General features: G+C 47.0%; 1 protein-coding gene across 2 annotated transcripts in view; it reads left to right on the top strand.

Annotated features, from left to right (window-relative positions):
- Window positions 1-18,350, top strand: part of CTDSP2 (CTD small phosphatase 2) — a 56,398-nt gene extending 38,048 nt beyond the window's left edge. The window contains exons 2-8 of one of the 2 annotated variants that reach the window (XM_066614706.1): window positions 3,546-3,694; window positions 4,995-5,033; window positions 9,738-9,839; window positions 11,240-11,296; window positions 12,771-12,863; window positions 13,451-13,636; window positions 14,767-18,350. In XM_066614706.1, the coding sequence (XP_066470803.1) occupies window positions 3,546-3,694; window positions 4,995-5,033; window positions 9,738-9,839; window positions 11,240-11,296; window positions 12,771-12,863; window positions 13,451-13,636; window positions 14,767-14,892 (752 nt within the window). In that variant the 3' untranslated portion in view covers window positions 14,893-18,350. The remainder of the gene's footprint in view (window positions 1-3,545; window positions 3,695-4,994; window positions 5,034-9,737; window positions 9,840-11,239; window positions 11,297-12,770; window positions 12,864-13,450; window positions 13,637-14,766) is intronic. The other variant, XM_066614707.1, reaches the window with a different exon arrangement.
- Window positions 18,351-21,577: the final 3,227 nt, after the last annotated feature.

Raw genomic sequence — 21,577 nt, 5'->3', positions numbered from 1 at the left:
AAGGAAAGGCCTGCCTTGCTTTGTGCAAGGCCTTTTATAGGCCTTGACCTATTGCAAGACCTTCATTCAGTCATATAAGTTCATCTTTAATATATTCATTTATGTAAACTTGTGTAAGTTTATTCAAATTTTAAATGTAAATTAATTCTTTTTTTCCCCTGGCCCTGACACAGTGTCAGAGAGATGATGTGGCTCTCCTGCCAAAAACTTTGGACACCCCTGTTTTGACCTATGGTGGCAGCAGCACAGTAGTATTGATTACTATATGTTTGTGAGCCTGCGTTGCCCCCTGCTGGTGACTCTTCAGCATTACAGCACATGGGCTCATGATTTCCCCCCCTCATTATTTTAATAGTAAGACAATATTTGCATTGTGTTTTCTGAGTATGCAAAGCCCTTCATATGTATTGTATTGCTGCAGTTCGTAAAACATCCTAGGTAAGTATAATTATCCCTATGTTGCACCTGGAGAACTGAGGCCGAGAGGCGAGTGGCTTGCCTAAGGCCATCCAGTGAATTCAAACTAGGGAAGTCCTGACTTGCAGCTCATTCCCTTAACCATTATGCCACAGCAGCTCTGAAAATGGGCTGCTCATTTAATGCTGGCAAAAGGAAGCACTTTCCCACCAGTGCATGGTTGACATAGTGGAATGTAAAGAAGAGCCCTGCTGGATCAGGCCAAAGGTCCATCTAGTCCAGCTTCCTGTATCTCACAGTGGCCCACCAAATGCCCCAGGGAGCACACAAGACAACAGACACAATCTGTGTCCTGGTGCCCTCCCCTGCCTCTGGCAATGGGAGGCAGCCTGCCTCTAAAACCAAGAACTTGCACATACCTACTATGACTTGTAACCTGTAATGAACTTTTCCTCCAGAAATTTGTCCAATCCCCTCTTAAAGGCATCCAGGCAAGATGCCATCACTACTTCCTGTGGCAAAGAGTTCCACAAACTAATTACACGCTGGGTAAAGAAATATTTTCTTCTGTCTAACCTAACTCTCCCAACACTCAGCTTTCATGGATGTCCCCTGGATCTGGTGTTATGTGAGAGAGAAAAGAGCGTCTCTATCCACTCTGTCCATCCCCTGTATGATTTTGTATGTCTCAATCATGTCCCCCCTCAGGCACCTCTTTTTCTAGACTGAAGAGGCCCAAACGCTGTAGCCTTTCCTCATAGGGAAGGTGCCCCAGCGCAGTAATCATTTTGGTTGCTCTCTTTTGCACCTTTTCCATCTCCACTATATCCTTTTTGAGATGTGACCAGAACTAGACACAATACGCCAGGTGTGGCCTTACCATTGATTTGTATAATGGCATTACAATATTAGCTGTCTTATTCTCAATGCCTTTCCTAATGCTCCCAAGCATGGAATTAGCCCTCTTCACTGCTGCCACACATTGAGTCGACACTTTCATGGAGCTGTCCACAAGGACCCCAAGATCTCTCTCCTGATCTGTCTCAGACAGCTCAGAACCCATTAGCCTATATGCAAAGTTTTGATTTTTTTGCTCCAATGTGCTTGACTTTACACTTACTGACATTGAAACGCATCTGCCATTTTGCTACCCAGTCTCCCAGTTTGGAGAGATCCTTCTGGAGCTCTTCACAGTCTCTTCACCACTCGGAAAAGTTTGGTGTCATCTGCAAAGTTGGCCACCTCGCTGCTTAGCCCTGCCTCCAGGTCATTTATGAACAGGTTGAAAAGTACAGGTCCCAGGACAGATCCTTGGGACACTCCACCTCTCTCTATTGTGAATATTGCCCATTGACACTCACTCTCTGCTTCCTGAACCTCAACCAGTTCCTAATCCAGGAGAGGACCTACCCTCTAATTCCCTGACTGTGGAATTTTCTCAGCTGCCTTTGGGGATGAACTGTGTCAAACGCCTTCTGAAAGTCCAAATATATTATGTCCACTGGTTCTCCCGTATCCACATGCCTGTTGATCATTTCAAATAATTCTAAAAGGTTCGTGAGGCAAGACTTACCCTTACAGAAGCCATGCTGATTCTCCCTCAGCAAGGCTTTTTTGTCTGTGTTTTAAGATTTTATCTTTGATGAGGCATTCCACCATCTTACCTGGAACAGACATTAGGCTGGCTGGCCTATAATTACACGGGTCCCCTCTCCTTCCTTTTTTAAAGATCAGTGTAACATTTGCTATCCTCCAGTCTTCTGGCACCTTGGCCGTTTCTAGGGACAAGTTGCAATGTGTTGTAAGGGTAAAGCAAATATGGGCTCAGATAGGTTCTTAGATGATGGAGCCATTCATGTCAGGAGGATGCAGCTCTCATTTCAGAGTGTTCTAATTCCAGTGTTGTTTTGTGCGCAAAGCAAGATATAAAACCTGAAAAATGATAACTTCCTGGATGCCGTGGCTTTCTCAAGTCTGTAGCCCACATGCTAGCAGAGTTTTGTTGGTTTTTTTAGTTTTAATTTATTAATGTGCAGGCAGAGTCTGCTTGAAGACTCTTGACACTAACACAGGTATCAGAGCTTCCAGTTGGCAGGGCAGAGTGGATGTCACCCATTCTTCCATCTGATCCCTACTCTTGAGGTTTCTTGACTACTATGCGCTGCTATTTATTTTTCGCATTTTTATACCGCCTTTCTTCCAAGAAGCTCAGGATGGCATACATGATTCTGTCCCTGTTTTTGTCCTCACAACAACCTTGTGAGGTAGGTACGGCTGAGAGATAGTGACTGGCCCAAGGACACCAGGAAGCTTCATGGCTGAGTGGGGACTTGAACTTGGGTCTGACTCCTGAACAACTACACCATGCTGGCTGTAAGAGCTACTGTCTCTGCTGGCAGGAAGGTGGAACCTGCAAAAGTTGGCATTTGGAAAAAACAGAATAAAAAACTCAGATTGAAAAATCCTACCTTAGAGGACTGCTGCCAGTTGAAGTGGACAGTGCGAGGTCCAACTTGACATTGGTCTGATTTAGCTTAAGTCAGCTCCTTCTAACTCAAATCTTTGATTCTGGGATTGCCAGGGAGTGAAGCCAAGAGCAGGTTTCTTGAGAAAGGTGGAGCCTCGCAGATTTTGGTCTGTGAGGAGGCAGGGCATATCTGGTTGAGGGTTCTAAAGGGGGGAAAAATTAACTTCTTGGCACCAAATCCCTAGCTTATTCCACAAAATGCCTGATAGGAATCCAGAGGCAAAAATACTGCATGGGTAAATAAAATCACCAGCCATTGGGCCACCCTACATGGTTTCTACTTGCTGACAGCAGACCAGCAAGAAATGGAATAAACACCTTCCTCTACTGCATGGATTTGGTTTGGCTCTCTGGGTCAGTCAGTGTGTGTCCCAAGAAGGGCCAGTGAAGGAGCTTGCCACCTCCACTGGCAAACATTGGTTGCTCTTCTGGAGGGAGGAGGCCGCCGTCCTCATGGAGAGCCCCTGCCCCAAGCCAGTGTACCTTAGGGTATCTGACAAGTATCTAGTTGTGGTGAATGTTTGCCTCTTCTCTCTTTTCACTCTGTGCAGGTATAACAAACTCTTACAAGGGTTACTTTTTTTTTTTTTTGCATTTTCAGTCTTGGTGACCAAATCATCCCCAAAGAAGCCTCGTGGCCGGAACATCTTCAAGGCTCTTTTCTGTTGCCTTCGTGCACAGAATGTGGGGCAGTCGGCCTTCGGGAGAGAGCATGGGCCACACAGGGAGGAGGCCAACACGATTGCCAAGGTAAGCGAAGGCCGGTGCCTGATCACTGTATACACCCAGACAGAGCGTCTCCCAGGCAAAAGTCGCTGAGTCAGAGCTTCTGTTCTGCAGACTCTGTCATTATTCTGGCAGCCTAGATTTATACTGTGTCCCCTGGGATAGAAACCCTATCCTAGACCTCCAACCACTGGAATGCTGAAGTTGTCTTTCTCTCTTGTGAGTCTTTGTGTGCCTGTAAATTGTTCCCTCTTGTTTGTGACTCTCCTTACCCCCTATCTGCATCTAACGTTTAACATCAATACAGCAGTCCAAGCTTAATGACTAGAGTTTACAATAAACTTTGTGAGTCTCTATTAGTGTCTAATTGGCGCTCTCCCAATCAATTAAAATTTGCCTTTGACTGAGAGTTGTTGGACTGGAACAGAGGCCATGTTTTCTAGGGCCATTTCACACATTTTAGGACTTCCACAGAAAAGGCTGCCCTGTAGGAAATCGCGAAAAACGTGCCTGTAAGCCATAATGTGTGAGTGCTAGACTGCTTGCACACAAGCTGGGAAGCCATGGCCAACTATGGTTTCCCATTGTGAAGAGACAAAAGTTACCAGCATTGTCTTTACGTATCAATACTCTCCCCATAACATCCATATGCTCCCGAAGTCCTTTAGCACATGCAGATAGCTCAGGGGAGAGCCCTCACCTGATCTCTAAGTGGATTTCAGTTTATTTTCTACACAGTTATGTTATTAGGGGAAATAAAAATCTCTTTTGGTATTGGTCTTATAGCCCGACTCCTCCTTCAAACACAGTTAGCCCCATCAACTCCCACTTGGGTCTGTGCCTGTCCCTTTTAAAACAAGAAACAGGTGCAGAGTTATAGAATAAAGAAAAATACCTCTGATCATGTGCAGAGTGTCTTTTCCCCCACCATTGTACAGCTACAGCCTGTCCCCACACATGTAGGATTAAGAAGCAGAACTTTTTTTCTAGTGCAGTTGGCAGGGTTTCCAAGCGTACTTAAACCCCAGCTCCTCTCTCTTCAGAAATTAAGCACTGCCCCTTGACCATATTGTAGAACATACCACAAACTTCTAGAGCTTAGAATACCAACTACACCTCCCTTGCCTCATACTCCATCGCAGTTCTTGCATGGAAGAGCTGTCCAGGTAGGAAGCACCTAAATGTGTGAGGCGGCCTTTAGGCTTCTGTTCCAAGGAAATTGGTGGGTAAATCAAGAGGCTTGCTGAGATCCCTACCATAGTGTTACAGTCTCACCTTTTTCATGATACCTACATCTCTGCTCTCCTCTTTTTCCCCCTTTTAGTCTGATCTGTTGCAGTGTCTTCAATACCAGTTTTACCAGGTACGTCTTTGCCCCACAGCTGAGGGGAATCTGGGTCTCCTCCTTTGGCCAGGACTGTGTTTACTCTGTACATAAGCATGCAAGTGCCATTCTCCAGCACAGTAAACCTGCGTTCAGATTCTACTATCCTAATCAATGCAAGCAAATTAGCCTATTTTTTGGTCATTTTGCATATTTGTTCCTCAAGCCAGGAGGAAAGAGACAAGGAGTTATGCCAGTGGTTCTCAAACTTTTCCAGCTCGCGCCTCCCCCGATTCTTGTAGCCATTGGCCACGGCTCCCCATTACAACACCTCACTTCAGTTACCCCCAAAATGGGGGTGAAGGTGTTATAATTATACACTAGAAACAAAAAAAAGCTGCCAGCACTCTGAGATTGCAATCCTAACTACACTTTCCTGAGAGTAAGCCTCAGTGAACAAAATAAGACTTACTTCTGAGTAGACCTGGTTAGGATTGTGCTCTGAGTTTGTTAGCAGCAAACCTGGAGGGTTTGGGAAAGGGAGGGGGGAAAGTGATGAATTTGCTGGGGGAGGGGAAGACTTTGTTTTGTGTGTATGTGCTAATTGCAAACTGAGACCTAGAGACTGTTTGGCTGCAATCCTAAACTCACTTTCCTGGGAGTAAGTCCCATTGAAAACAATAGGACTTACTTCTGAGTAGACCTAGCTAGGATTGTGCCTTTTGTCTTACAATAGCAGCCAACAGAGAACCCCCCCCCCCAAAAAAAAGGAGGCAGGGGGAAAAATGGAGAAGGCTGAAAAGGAATGGGTATTTTTATTTTTTAATCAATTTTTGGAGACAAAGCCATCAAGAGTGGCTTTTTTTTTCTTTTTGAAGGGGGAGGAAAAAGAGAAAGGTGAGGATCCTTGGTTAAGCTGACACAGACCCCCAAGCCTATGTAGGTCTACTCAGAAGTAAGTCCCATTTGAGTCAATGGGGCTTACTCCCAGAAAAGCGTGGAAAGGATTGCAGCCACACCGTGAGAGATTACAACTCACCCCAAAGTAGATGGGGGCTGCTCTCACACATGCAGATGTTCCCCCCAGGCAAGACGGAGGGATGCAGGCTGGGGCATTTGGACACACCCCTAATAAGAGCAGGCTGGCTCCCTCCTCCCCAAGCCGAGGAAAGCGCTGCACTGCTCTCTCTAGGTCAGCTTCCCTCCCAGTTTGAAGCCTGCCAGGAGCTTGCCCTGTGCTGATGAGATGCAGCACCTCTGCCACTGCCCAGCCAGCCTTCTCTCCCACCTCCCCCACCATGTTTCACATGCCCTCCCCACCTCACGCTGCCCCACCCACCTCGTTCACAGCTGCAGAAAAGCAGCAAGTCAGCAGACAGCACGTGCAGCTGAGCAGAGCAGCACAGCTACGGCCATCTCTCCCCCCAGATGCCTCATGACACCCCTGTTGGCTAGCCATGCCTCCCTAGGGAGGCGGGACCCACAGATTGAATACCTCAGAGTTGTACAGATCATGAAAGCCCCACATACTGATTACTGGAAGTTTTGCACCCTATCCAACTCTGGCTTCCAAGACCTTAGCAAGCATTGACTCGTTGATCTTAGCTAAAGTTCTGTTATTCAATGAATAATAGGATTCAATGAGTCCAGTTGCTCTCAGTGGGACTTAAAGTTAGCTGCAATGATCTAGATTGGCAACATCAAAGTTATCTTCCATAAACAAGGGTACATACGTGTGCCAAAACAAAAAACAACTCTGGGATCTAGACTCTAGAGCAGTGGTATTCAAACTGGGGCATCGCAACACCCCAGCCTGAAGGCCCTGGCCTCTGCCCCCTTAAGCGGCGGGCGCAGGTGGGAAGGCAGTGACGCAGTCCCCAAGTTTGCGTCGCAAAGGGGGGCTGCAGGGACTGGGATGCACTCACCAGTCCCTGCAGCAGTGTCCTGGGGGGTGTGGGGAGCCCTGCGTGAGCATCTGCAGGGCTCCCCAGTCTGCAGAAAGTGAAAGTGGAGCGATTGTACTCTGCCTCCGGAAAACGGGAAGCCAAGCACAATTGCACCACTTTCACTTTTAGAAGCCTGGGGAACCCTGCAGATGCTCACTCAGGGCTCCCTGTGCCCCAGGACAGCTGCTGCAGGGACTGGTGAGTGCATCCCAGTCCCTGCAGCCCCCCTTTGCGACGTGATCCTGGGTATCCTGGGGGTCGCATGACTGCCTTCCCCCCTGCCCCCACTGCCTCCCTCCCCAGAGAGTTTGAAAACCACAGCTCTAGTGTCAAATTGTTCACCTCTTTCCTTGGCGTAATCATGAATGCACAAACATGTGCACAGTCCTGCCTACGTGCTTGTCTTATGTATGAACTAGAAGGGAAAGCAGTCCTTCATTTACTGAGCAAGTTATTTCTGCATTGAAGAAATTGAATTCTCTTTAGCCCTGATGCGGAAAGATGGGGGGGAGGGGGAGAGAGAGAGTGAGCAGTCACACCTAAATTGGTGATGATAAAACTACTCTTGAGCTGTATTTCTTCCAGGTGCAAGTGAGGGATTGCAGTCAAATGGGTTATCTCCTGAGCAAGGGAAATCCCTTCACAAAGAAAGCTAGTGGAAGAGGGGGAAAAAGCTAGACTTCTGGTCTTGTCTTTGACATCTGTTTTACTGTGTGGAGGGGCTTCAATAGAAGAGCATTCAGTCAAGGAAACCCCCACCTGTAGTCTAAAATGGCACAGTCCAGGCACTCTGTGGCACTCTACCATGTCTTCTGCTGTTTTATGTGAACTTGCCTACAGAGGTACTCTGAGGTGGAACCAAGCAGGCCCTATTGGGGTGCATCTTCCCAAACTGGTCGGAAATAGTAATTTGTATTCCTGGGTCTAAACCTTTCTCCCTGTAATGTCTCTCTGTATGTTGTGGAGCCATAGCTGTTCAGGCGAGCACTTGCTGTGCATGGAGAAAGCCCCAGGTTCAATCCCTGGCACCCCCAAGTAGGGCTGGGAAAGATCTCTCAGCCTGAAACCCTGGAGGAGCTGCTTCCAGTCAGTGTCAAAAGCACTGAGCTAGATGTACCAAGGGTCTACCTCCGTAGGTCAGCTTCATATATTAATCTAGTGCCCAACAAATGAAAAACGGAGCACATACATCCTTGTAGTGGCTGCTTCCATGTGGAAAACCGTCCACGCACCATTTTCCCCTTGCCATCCATCACCTCCAAGGGAAGAAAAATGCTGTGTGTGGAGAATGATGCCCTGTATGGTGCACCTGAAAAGAATCTCCTTGTCATATGGAGGGTGCTGCTGCATGGAGAAATTTCACGTGGTTTTTTGTGTGCTGTGTTTCTTTCTTAAATTTATTTTTTAAAAATCTGTTGCTTCCTCTTTCTCCCTGTCCAGGTGATTTTCATGTAACCAGCACTGGCCGTGTATGTGTATTTTTGAGTTACTGAATTCCTTTTGTGTTGCTTTGTTGCTGTCCTACCTTTCCAGAAAGGAGACTTTTCAGATAAAGTCATTCTGTAGTTGTGTGGGAGTTTTTTGACTGTCACCTCCCCCCACCCCATCCTGTGGGAAACTGAGGTGGCAAAAGACATTGGATGAGTGCTTTACCACCCCTGTGGGAAGGACAGTGTTGAGAGTTTAGTTGAAAGGTGCAGTGTTCAAATACAACATGTCTGCTACTGGGAATGGCACTCCCCCTCCCTTTCATATAGGTACTGATGGGGTTTTAACTGCGTGGGGCTACCCTGGAAAGAGATCTTGGAGTCCTAGGAGAAAGTTCTCCTATGAGAACACCAACTTCATGTCCAAGTTCATATTGCCATTTTATGGTGTTGAGGTGTGTCCATATTGAGGAACTAAACGTGTGGTTCTATTTCCCATACATTCAAAGTTTGCAGAGGAGCCTGGAGGCAATGGCTGCTAAAATCCCCAGGCCAATGGGGTGCTTTTATCCTGAAGGGAGGCTAAACAGTTGGGGCTGCTGAACTTGTGGGGTGGGGGGGGCAGATTACCAAGTAGAGGACATGATAGAGTTTTAAAAATTGGTGCAGTTTATGGAAAGAGTAGACAGAACAATAAGGGTAATAGTAATCGGATTTTGCAGTTACCCATAAAACTGCTGGATTGCATCTTTATAGTATACCTGCAGTGTGCTGCTCCAGGATGTTCAGCAGGTGATTAGCATGTGGCTTTAAAAAACAACAACAAACTTCTGCTTTTGGGTTGTAGCTTACCCCAAAGAAGTACAACAACCAGATGCAGTAGAGGGCCAGGCTCCTTCAATCATCGCATAGAAGAGGGAATCTTCTGGAGATTGGGGCCCATCTAGCGTATGTTGGCAAAATTTGTATTTGACAGTAGCTCCAATTTTTAAAATAAGTCTAATTTAAAAGGAACAAAACACATGTGGGGTTAATTGAAGTCTTGCACCAATTTTGGATTAGTAAACAGTGGCTTTTTCTGTAGCAGTGCTACAGTTTCTTTGCCACTCTCCAAAGCACAGAAATCCTTTCAGGATCCGGCTCAGGCAATCCTAGTGTGGCAGGAAGAAGCTGAAGGAACTAGAACTTCAAGCTATATGAAAGTTTTAATGCTAGTCCTTTTTATCTGTGCTGTCCACAAAATGGAAACGTTACTAGAAATAAGTGCCTTTCAGAGGGTTCTCTGCACTCCCCACCCCCTCCACTTGAAATGTATTAAATCTACTTCCAGGGACATGGCTCGAGGTAGCTAAGTGTGCCTCTCTTTCTAGATTCCTGGGACGTGCCTTCTCCCTGAGGTGACTTTGCAGGATCAAGGCCGAATCTGCGTGGTAATCGATCTGGATGAGACCCTTGTGCACAGCTCCTTCAAGGTGAAGCTCCAGGGAAGCTCTCGACCCTCTGCGATGGGTGGTGGTGGGGCAAAGCGCATCTACAGTGGGGACAAAGAGAGCATATTGAGGAGAATGTGTCATTCTTGGAAGGCTTCTTCCTTGGAACCAAACCGTCCCTTTCCAGCCGAATGATGCAGTGCCCCATTCCCAGGCTTTGTGGTGGGGTCTTCTTGGGGGCTGTTGGAGAAGAAGCATTAAATGGTGCCTGGTACACTGAATTGGAGCTTGTGAGGTGACGAGGGAGGACAGCCTTTTCAGAGGGCTTGGTCCACCCCTCTCTATCTCACCAAGAATATCAAGGATGCGGGAGAGCAAATAGATTGGTCTGGTGTAGGGACAATGGGCTTTGTCCCTAACCCATGCTGTCCCATGCTGCAATATAGTGGCACCAGAGCAGCCTGCACTGCGTCCAGTGTGGGAAGAGAGGCTGCTGGAGGTCTCCACAAGGGAAAAGGACATTGAACCTCTTCCCCCAGGGTAATCCCTGGGGCTTCTTTGGGGCTACTCTACTTGAATCGGCAAAATAACTGATGCAAATCCAAGCAGCCCCGTGTCATGAGATCAGACCCGAAAGGGGGGATGGGATACTGTGGCGGCCTCTGCCACAGTTCCTGGCCCCCCTAGGCCTGAGCCATCCCCTCTCTGACCCCATCCTGTTACATCCCTCCCTGCTTCCGTTCTGCCCTTCCCCTGCCTGCTCCAGTGGGTGCTGGAGCAAGCCTGTCCCCCAGCAACAGGGTCCGCTGCACTGCCAGAACATGCCTTACAGTACATTTGCAACAGTGTGTGCACCCCTCCTGGCAGTGGTAGCTGATTGAGGATTAGGCTGCGAGCCATAAATTTGTGTGAAGGAGTGAGAGCTGTCTGGGGACAACAGCATGAAGAGGCAAGCCTGAAGCTTTCAGGATGGGGAAGTTGGTACTTGGCTAGACTGTTGTCCTTGGAACCCACAGTTTCCTAAGAGAAACTGAATCTTATTCTTCAAGCAGAGAAGGACGTTGAGACATTGGATTGCATGCACCAAAATTCCTAGGAATGGAGAGGGGCGTCTCCATTTATTCATGACTGCTTCCACCGTGAGTCCTCCTCTTTCTCCCAACCCAATGCCTCTGTGATTCCCCCCCCCCTTTTCACTCACATACTACAACCGGGGGGAGGGGGAGGGGGGCAGAATATGGATTAATGAACTTTTGTAATTGATTCTAACAAACAAGCAATAGAATGTTATTCATTTATTTATTTTTAAAGTGAGGACATTGGAGGGGCGGGTTTCACCCTTCTGTTTAGAGCTTGGGGTTGGGCACACAAAGCACGGGGGAGCTGAGAGTTGTGTAGGGATCGCCTCCCAAATTAACATGCACCTTTTAATAATTTCTTAGCCAATCAACAATGCTGACTTCATAGTGCCTGTCGAAATAGAGGGAACAACCCATCAGGTAAGCCCATTGCTCTCACTGGGGGTTTTCTTTGCAGCTCTGGCCTGGCCTGTCACTGGCACGTGTTCTGGGAGTGAATGGTTAGTCCCATCTTGTATGCCAAGGGGATATGCTCTGCTCAGACGTGGCTGCAAAGAAGGAGGAGGAAGACCATCCTGCACAGGCTTCAGCCTGGTTCAAGTAATCCAGGATAGGCTGTTTCCAGGCAGCACGGCCTATTCTTGATTACTTGTTTCAGGAGGAGGCCCCAAGCCATGCAGGTGGCAGAAGGGGACGGACTTGGATTGGCTGTGTGGCAGCTGCAGCTCCAGCAGAGAGGAGAATACAGTCGAGTGAAGGATGGTGGAGAGCTCAAGGAAAAATAAATGTGCAGTCCTTGAGAAATGTTAAAGGAGTCTGGGTTGGCTAAACTGGCACCTCTTCTCTGTTCACTGCAGTGCTTGTGGCCTGCCACCAACTTACCCGCATTCATTTGGACTGCATTGGACTTAACTTTAGTGTGGTTTAATTATTTCTTTCCCAGTTATTTCTTTCTCTGTTAGCTGTAGGACCATGACTTTACTTTGCACCAGTGAAAAGAGTGGCAGTTATGGTGGCACATTTCATCAAAGGCAAATAAATAAAAATCAGGCTGTGTTCTGTTACGTTTTAACTCCGTAGATGAAATCTGACACTGAAAGGACTAATCCACAAAGCCTTGACTGTTACATGCTAAGGTAGCTTCCTCCATCATGAGAACACTGCCCCAAAAAACCAGGACCTAGTCAGAAAGAAAGGACGTAGAGCCGATGACCCAGCTGGCACGTCTCCATGACTTCTGCCACTCTTGCAATATAGTCCTTGGAAATTGCTGATGGAGCAAAAGATTGGCTCATGGTGCTGTCAGAGCTGGACTTCATATCTCAGCTTGGCCACAGAGTCATTGTGGCCTTGGCCTGACTGTTCTATCTCAGAATCATGGGAAAGATGGCTAGCTGCCATTGCAGACTGGCTGTGAGGAGAAAATGAGAGCCTGCAATACTGGAACTGGCTCTGTTTACACTCAGCCACACAGATGTTCATCCTTCTGCAAGCATCACCCACGTTCTTGCATTCAACTTTCCTACACGCTGTTTACGGAATCGTATGCCTGCATGCGGAAAATGCTTAATGATTCTCCTACTCTCTGTTTTCTCCCTGGAAAACAGTCACTTTTCTTGTGCCAAACTAAGTCCAGAAAAAAGACTTAGGGGACAAGAGGGAGACATCTTGGATGGAGGGGTTGTAGGACAAAAATGACAGATGGGGAAAGGTTAAGCACTCCTTCCTCTCCTCTGCCACTCCCATGGGCATGTCCCTTGCGTTCCCAATCTCACATATGCTGAAGAATATGAACTCCTGTTCTAAGCTGTATTTCCATTCATAGAATGGGTCTATAAATGGACATCAATCGTGTTGCTGTGCATATATCCTCACCCCTGCTGCTAATCTTTAGGTGTACGTGCTGAAGAGGCCGTTTGTAGACGAGTTCCTGAGGCGGATGGGGGAGCTGTTTGAGTGTGTGCTGTTCACTGCCAGCCTGGCTAAGGTGCGTATGTTGAGGAAGTTCTAGCCTGCACTGGGGTTCGGGGAGGCCAACTGATGCTAAATTACGAAGACTGGTGGAACATCCTGTTGCTTCCAACCTGTCACATGGATGGCATATATCTTTAGTCTGACTTTGTAGCAGCTGTGGCCTGAGCTAAGCCTTTCTAAGTCTTTCTAGATTTTCTGGGCTATGTAGTCTCTGTAGATGTCTTTAAAATCTAAATTCTGCTATCCAAATTACTTGTAAACTTGGCACACTTACATGTATGTGCTTATTTTGCTGCTCCTAGACATGGAAGGGGCAAGAAGCTTATGCAGAGCACTGATGTCTCCACCATTGGAAGTTCTTCTGAACCTCTTTCTGGTCTTGGACATTGTATCCAGCATTATTCATTAGTCTTCAACTCAATCCTCATAAGAACTAGAAACTTGGTTTGTTTGTTTGTTTAAATTAGTGCCAAGTTCAGCACTTGCTTGATCTGGTTGCAGCTGATAGAATTCACAGAACCTTAAACTTTTGATTCCCTCTTGTACATGTTAGTTTTAGTGCTAATCCCTACTCTCATCCTCTTCCTCTTCTTGGTCCAGTATGCTGACCCAGTGACTGACCTGCTGGACAAGTGTGGAGTCTTCCGAACTCGCCTCTTCCGGGAGTCATGTGTGTTCCACCAGGGCTGTTATGTTAAGGACCTCAGCCGACTCGGTCGGGATCTACGCAAAACTCTGATCCTGGACAATTCTCCTGCCTCCTACATTTTTCATCCAGAGAATGCGGTGAGCAGTCCTCGGTTAGATGGAATTGGTGCTAAAATAGTGGCTAGGGTTGCCTATTGACATACCTTAGCAGGCAAGTAGTAGCCTTGTAAGCAGAGATGCAATCTGAGATGGATCAGTTGGTTATATGAAATATTATTTAAAAAAAAAGAAAAGCAAAACCCTCAAGTCATTAGAAGCACTTTTTAAGTAAATAGGCTACTCCGGTTAATTGGAGAAGCTGATATTTTTCCTTAGCTGAAAAATGAAAACAAACTAGAGCAATTGCAGGTAGCAGGTACTCTTTCTGCATTCCCCTCTGTTTGCTCTGATACATGCATGCAGCATCATGTAGCACAAGTGGGTAGCAAATCTCACCTGAGAAGAGGCATTCCCTCCTGTCTGACAGAGAAAAGGAAATACAGCTTCTAAGATGGTTCCTGCTCAGCCTACATGACCGCCCACGTTAAGGAGTCAATACTGTGCCTTTTTCTTCCTTAATATTGGAACATGCTTGTTTTCTTCCCTCCATCTCCAAGCTGTTCTGCTCTGACCTCCACAACTCCTTTCTTGCTAAGAATCTACCCGGTTTAAGAAACTACATCTCCTTTCCTACTCTGTTTAAAAAGGAGTTACTCTGGCCAGGTTTTGCAGATGTCAATTGACAGCCATGGCAGCAGTTGTGATCGTGAGTGTCTTGTACTGTTTGGGCAATTTGAGCTACCCATTGATGTGAGTAGATCAAATGTTTAAAAAATCAAGGCTGCAGTCCTATCCGCGCTTACCTGGGAGTACATCTCAGTGATCGTACTTCCTTCTGAGAAGACATGCATAAAATTGGGCTGTAAGTTTTGTCTGATGACCACGATATTTAGAAATGAATACCTGCTTGCATTTATTTTCCAGGTTCTTTTCTAAGAAGTTACATTTCTTTGTACATCTGTGCCATGATGGTAGATAAATGTGTTGTGTTATTTTTAAGGTGATATAACTCAAGTTTGGTGTTAATAAATAATCACATTTTAATTCCTTCTCCCCCGCACAAATCTTTTTCTTGTTTCATTTGAATACCTGAAAGTGTTAAACTTCCTTCTTTGTGTCTCGTATACCCTCCCAATGATTTTGACTCTGTCCTTCTGACTCCCCTCTAGGTTCCAGTCCAGTCGTGGTTTGATGACATGGCGGACACTGAACTGCTGAACCTGATCCCAATTTTTGAGGAGCTGAGTGAAGCAGAGGATGTGTATACCAGTCTCGGCCAGCTGAGGGCACCCTAAGGCCCTCCCAGCCTTATGCCCACAGGGGAACTTTTTCACTTAGTGCCTTCAGTATTGGCCAGGAGGGAAAGGGAGTCACACAGGTGTCCCCTATGACCTACCACAAGGCGGATGCAAGCACTTTGGAGGCAATAACCTGCCTGGTCTACCCAGTGGGTAGCAGAGTAGATTCCAACCAGGATGTGGCTGAATACCAGAGCCCCCTGGCCTTTCTATCAAAAGCAGGGACATCCCAGACAGACACCCCATCCCAAATAGCTCTCTTATCTATGCACTGTGAGGGCACAGGGAGCATCGAGAGGATTCACTGGTTTCCCAAGGCTCTGCTCTTCCCTACCCCCCTCCCTTTGCTGCAGGGTGATTTGCTATGGGTGTGGTTTATGTGGCTTAGATAGCCCCGTCCTCTCCCCCTTTGCATCCTCATGCCATGCCAAGAGCTTTGTCTGGTGGATGTTATAGGAGCTGTATGCCTTATGTGCCCTTCTGGGTGCTCCTGAGAGCGCTGCCTACCCAGGCCCTGAGACACAGCCACAGGGCCCAATGTTTTTGCCTTCTTATCTCTCAGTTAGGGCCGGGAGCTAGGATGGTTCTTCCATACCTCTGTCCTAGCCAGTTGTCCTCATGTGGGATTCTTTTCTTCAGCTGCTCAGGCTGTGCTTGGCCCCTTGGAGAGGAAGGGGCCTTTCCTTGCCTTTCATACCTGGCTAGAGAGAAGGATGTTCTCTCTAGTGCTGCCATTTTGAGAGGCCTAATTGATCCCCTTTCAGCATTTCCCCTTCCGAATAGTCAAACCCAGTTTTTCAGGGGTCTTGGTTCCTGGCTGCCTTTTGGAAACCTTCATTGTATTTTCATACCCTGTCTTGTGATGACTGGGTTATACTTGTGGGTGAAAGGTAAGGCCCAAGGGGCAAAACCCCTTTAACATTAAAACAATTACATAGTAAAGGCCAGGTCTAAGACTTAAGCCAGCTAACCCAACAACCTCATCAGCTAGGATTCACCCCCAGTCACACTTCCTATGGGTTTAGGGTTGACACTGCAGAGATTCCCATGTTCTTGCATTTTGGTCTAGTGTTGCTTATGAAGAAAGAGCAGGCATCTTCTCGGCCTTCAGCTGTTGCCAGTTGGCCACCATACCAATGGGAATGCCTCGGCACTGTCTGTTCCTCCCAACTTTTCCAGTGCAAGTTCTAGTCCAATGGGTAGGCTGTGACTTTTGTCCATAGGTGGCTCTCCCCACCACCACCTGCTTACCTCTTTCTTTGGGGCCCAGGCACACCAGATGTAACCTGCTTCAAACTCAGGACTTTACCAGGCTCCAATGTCATAACTTGAAAGCCCGGCCCCTCGGGTGGCCTCAGGGAATCATGAACTAGCCTATTCAAAGCTGGGTAGAGTGAGATGGGGGACATAACTTCATGTGTGCCTGTATATACAGCCTGCTTTGTGTTGATCCACCTTGTGTTTTTGCGGAAAAACTTCATGGTTGCTATCACATCTCTGCGCCCTGCAGCAGAGAAATAGCAAGTGAACATGCCTCTTTCTTGATAAGGCTCCTCGAAGGAGCAGGCTCCAGAGAAGTAGCTGAGCCCACTCAAGTCTTTTCCCTGCACTGTCCCTCAGCATTTTCTGATGGTGTCAGGGCTTGAGAAACCAAACATGGACAGCTTTCTTGTTCATGTTTATGTTATATGGAGCTGCTAAACCACCCTTTCTCCCTCTCCCCCAGTATGGTACGCTGCCCTTCATAGTTATGTCTTATGTGCTGTGAGTTCCATGGAGGGCAACCTACACATAGACTAAGCCAGCTTGCTTTTCTCCCTTTCCCTTTCATAAGCAATACATTGCAAGTGACTTCATGTTTAGCCATTGTGGGGCAGGAACAGGCAGAATGTTCAAGACTCTTTTTGTTTCTCTCTGGTGCTCATTGGCTTGAGTCCAGGGGGAGGGTTGTCAATCATCTCATCACCTGGATGGGAAGCTTGGAAGGACCAAAGCTCCAAGTCTTGCTGTGGAATGTATGAGCAGGCTGCTTTTAGCCTGGCCAAAGTGCTGCCTAAAGATTCACCATAGTTTTAAGTGTGCCGATTGGCTATTAGTTGATGTATACGTGTGTGTGTGTGTGTGTGTGTGTGTGTGTGGGCAGCAGGCTAGGCCCCAACCAGGGCTTGAGTGGAGTCTGCTGCTGCCTCTCTTTCACCTCTGTTGGCCTCACTTGGAGCATGAGGCCGTGCCCTCTCTTTGCTGGCAGTGGTCTATATTCCCTTATAGGGGAACCTGAGGGTTGTGGGGGGCCTCCAACTTTGTAGAGGGGAGAATTTCTTCCTGTAGCTCAATAAGCTATTTCTCTGCAGGACAGAAAGCCATGAGAGCTTTAAATGTTGCAAAGCCAACAAATTATGAATAGAAAAAACCTTTTTGTTTCTCTTTCCTCCTTGAACCTATGCTCACAACTTTGTCTTTTCCTTTGGTCATCTGAGGAGAAATCACCCTCTTCCCCCCCCTTCCTCATGCATTATGCCAGCAGCTGCTCAGGCTGTTTGTCAGTGTTACATGGGCTTCTGGTTCCTTCACTGCACTAAGCTTCAAATCCTTCACCTGATGGAAAAGGTTACATTAGCAATTACACTCCTGTTGCATCCTACACTCCCTAGGCTGGCAAAATGTGCTTTACACTCGCTCTAGATCCTCGTTTCTCCCAAGCCCCAAATATGGGACTAAGATTGGATTGAGATGACCACCCCCCCCCATTTTCAAATTACATGTTGAAATGTTGTAGGCAGTTGTGTGGTGCGATCTGTGTAGAGCTGGTTTTATCTGAGGGAGTCCCAGTCATAATACACTTGGCTCCCACTTTAACAAAGCTGTGAACTGTTTGCTGAAAATTATGGTGGAATTGGGGTGAGTCAGGTAATGGGTCCCTTCAGTCCCACAACTGGGACACACTTGATTGTGTGAATCCGCTGTAAGCTCACCAGACTGCAAACTGATGCACATTCCACACTGAGGGTCAGTCTTGCACCTCCTGTTTAATAGCCATAATGATATCTGGGTCCACTTGCCTATGTCGGGATTGTGCCTTTATCACACTCAGCTGATGATGAGGGTCAAACACCAGCCAAGAGGTCAGCTTAACCAGGGCTGGGTCTTTTAGGCCCCCCTCCCACACTCCATTCAAGCCACTGCACATGCTGAGTTCTGCTCTTTGCCTTGCATCCGGCTAACAGCGCTGAGCTTCCCCACTGTCTCCCCACCTCATGGAATTACGAAGGTGTTGGTTGCCTTTGTCACATGTTCTCACTTGCTGGTTGTTTTTTTAAGTTTTAGTTTTTAAAAAAAAAAATGTATTTTAATTGAAAAAAAAATCCCAAAACTTGAAGCTGGCACTGCTGCCATTTCGATCTCTTTCTATTTTTGGAATCTTTGTATTAACTGCTATTAAAGACATTTTAAAAAGAGAGCATGAGAGCAAGTGTATGGCCATCTTTTTCTTGAGTTGTGAAACAGGTGGGGTTCTTGAGAAGCAGAGAAACAAACATTTGCTACTTTGGGAAAGGCATTTTCTTCCCTTGCTCCAGGTAGGTGAAGAAGCACTCCACAAATCCTGCAGACAGATCAGGTGAGGTTCACACGTCACAGCAGCAATGTGGAGTTACTTATATCCCATCTTTCTGCCCTGATGGTACCAAAGACGGCCTATGTAGTTTCCAGGTCAGACCTTCAGACACTCGCCACACCCTAGACCTGTCCAGCTTCCATAAGTTTGCTGCATCATGTTCTTTCATCTAGTTCTAGGCCAAGTGATATCTTGTGTGTGTGAATGAGCTGCCACAGGCAAACGGGGGGGGGGGATCATTCCATGTTGCCTCATATTTGTGACTGGAGTCAATCAGCACATGCAACTGCCCAATTATGAAGTGTGGTGAAATCAAGCGATGCATGCAGGTGTTTTGTTTTTTTTCTCTTCAAGATTCAACCCAACACAGGTTATGTGCACCTTTTAAGTTTCACTAGAATCAATGAGACTTGAGCCTTCAGTTAAAGTTCTCGAGTTCTGTTGATCAAAATAGTGATCAGTGAACACAATAGTGTCCATACATGTTCATAATTTTCCCTGGATTTCCCTGGAAGTTCAAAACCAACTTTCTGGAAGTTCAAAACCAATAGTCTGCCAGCTATTTAAATAGGGGTGGAGGAGTGTGCTTTGTTTAGAATTGGGGGAAAGAGGATAATATGAGGTAATCTATCTGTGGTTGATCCGTGAAGACTGATTCACATACACAAGCCCTCAGTGCTGCAATGACTCAATGAGGAACAAGCATGTATGAAACGCATGCTGAGTGAAGCAGCTGCATTGTAGTGGTTGTGAGGTAAATTATGTTTGGATGTGGGCACAGTGGAATTTTGCTCACTCAGCAAATCTGGGTCCTTGGGGCTCCCCCATTATCCTGGGGGGGAAGTGGGGTGTGCAAACTAAATTATCTCACAGCCTCTTGGGTGATGTGTTCAAAGAGAACACACCACCCAAGAGTAAGGATGTAGGGGTGGCTTCTGTCCTGAGGGGTCAGCAGCAGCCTGACCTCGCCACCCTCTGGAACCAGCCTGTGTGGCTAGATAAAGGAGATGCCTTGGAGGCCGATAACTATAAGGTCAGGCTCAAAAGACAGAAGGAGGTACTGGATTAAAGAGCTCCTACAGTCCTTGACAAGGAGACTGGGAGCCATTGAAGACATCAAAAAGAATGAACCCTGTCCCTGGTTGCCCACCCTCTGAAGGACAAAGGGAGTGTCCCCAGCGCTGTGGACTGCATTGCCATTGGCTCAATCTCCCGTCTTCCCTTTGCTTCTGGGTTCCCAGCAAACCACTCTAATGTGGTTAATTTCACATCCCCTCCTGCCCCATCTTATTGAATTATTGATGCACTGCTGCACTTAAAAAAAAAAAAATCAATGGGAAATGGGTGTGGTGGGCAGGGAGAGGGCTAAGAGGCAGCCTTGGAGGCTCTGGTCTCTCGTGTTTCAGAGCTTTCAACGGAGGCAAATAGATGTTTTCCCTAACCTAATCCAAGCCACTGGGCTAGGCCAGCACTGATTGGCCCAGGCAGCTGTTCTGTAGGCCAGATGCAAATGCAGGCAAATCTTAGAGCAGGGCTGGATCCCTTGAACTGAGGTCCTACTCAGAACCCACTTGCTCTGCTTGGCAGCTTGTGCTCCTCAACCCTGGGCTGGAGTGCAGGAGTCTAGCAAATCCAGGTAAGTGCTGCTTGTTTTATAGGTGGTGTAAGCCCTAGACGGGGTGGGAAGGAGAGAAGAAGGGGGGACCAGTCCAGAGGCACATCTCTTGAAGGAAAGGGGATTGATGTCAATTTAACTTGATGGGCTTCTGCCCTGGAGCGAGTTCTGGAAGTATCTTGGGATACAAACCAAATTTCTGCTCTCAGTGAGAAAGAGGGCTGGTTCTCATCAAATGCAATTAGTTTATGAAATGAGCAGTGCCAGCGCTCAGCCCTGCCTAGAATCTTCTAAGTAAATATCTGAGTTTGAGATAATCTCAATTGTATCCTGCCCTTCCCCTATAAGGAGCACAGAGTAGGAAAGGTGGCATTCTCATTCGATCTAACAACCCTGTGAGGTAGGATCAGCTTACAGAGAGAAGCTTGCCCAGCCCTACCAGGTGGGTATGGTGGGTGTTGCTCAGCAGTGAGCAAAAGGCACTCTGTTGCTACTCAGAAGCACTCTTTATATTCCCCAGGTGAATACCGTGGCAATTGAATCAAGCTCATTGGCTCAGCTTGCTCCCTGTTTAGATAGAGCTCGTGGGCGTACCTGGTACGAGACAGTGTCCTCTGGCACCCATCATGCAACAGCAGCAGCAGCGACCAAATCTCAAGACCATTAGTGGCTCTCTGCATGATATGAATCCACATTCGGAATCCTGCAGTAAACAAAATGGACAGGGCTGAATGCACCAGGCTGTGCGCTGGCTGGGTTCAGGGCCATAAACATGCAAACCTCTCCAGTTTAAGGTTCTGCTGTCACCTTAAATGTGTTCTGGTTACACTGTGCAGATTTCCAAATGCTTTTACAAAGGTGAAGGGAAGCTACGTTCACTGGATTTAGAAGCCTCCTGACCTCCAGAAGCCAAATTCCAGGCTGCTTTTGCTTCCTTATGCCCCACACCCAGAAAACTTACTTCAGAACTATGTCAGCAAGCTTGCTTTGAGAAAAGAAGTCCTTTGCACCCCAGATTATTACTGTATGTTATTTTAATGCTCTGCTCATTTCCCATGAAATACGTTCTTCAATATTTAACATTCCAGATCCTGGAAGCTGCTCCTCACGCCTGTACTACAGCTCACAATACTGTTTTCCACATGCTTTGGCTTTTTAGACACCCCATCAGGCTTTGCTACAATACAAATATATAGTGCTTTCTATCAGTATAGTGGTCATGGCTTCTTTCTCAGGAATCCTGTGAATGTGGGCAAGTGCGTGTGCTGAGACTTCTCTTTCTAGCATCTTTAGCACCCCCTCCTGCCCCCCTGTAGAAATTTGTTCCCTTGTTTCCTAAGGAAAGAGGCTGATTACCCTTTGTAAGTCTGCAGTGTAGGCTGTTCCAGGAACTGGGTGTGATATAACGGTTACTGGTTCTTCTACACCTTCTCTATTCCTCCTGGATTAACATT

The sequence above is a fragment of the Tiliqua scincoides genome, chromosome 2, assembly GCF_035046505.1.
Source record: "Tiliqua scincoides isolate rTilSci1 chromosome 2, rTilSci1.hap2, whole genome shotgun sequence".
NCBI lineage: Eukaryota > Metazoa > Chordata > Lepidosauria > Squamata > Scincidae > Tiliqua > Tiliqua scincoides.
Note: the sequence above shows the minus strand (reverse complement) of the source record. Positions and strands in the feature narration are given on the sequence as shown.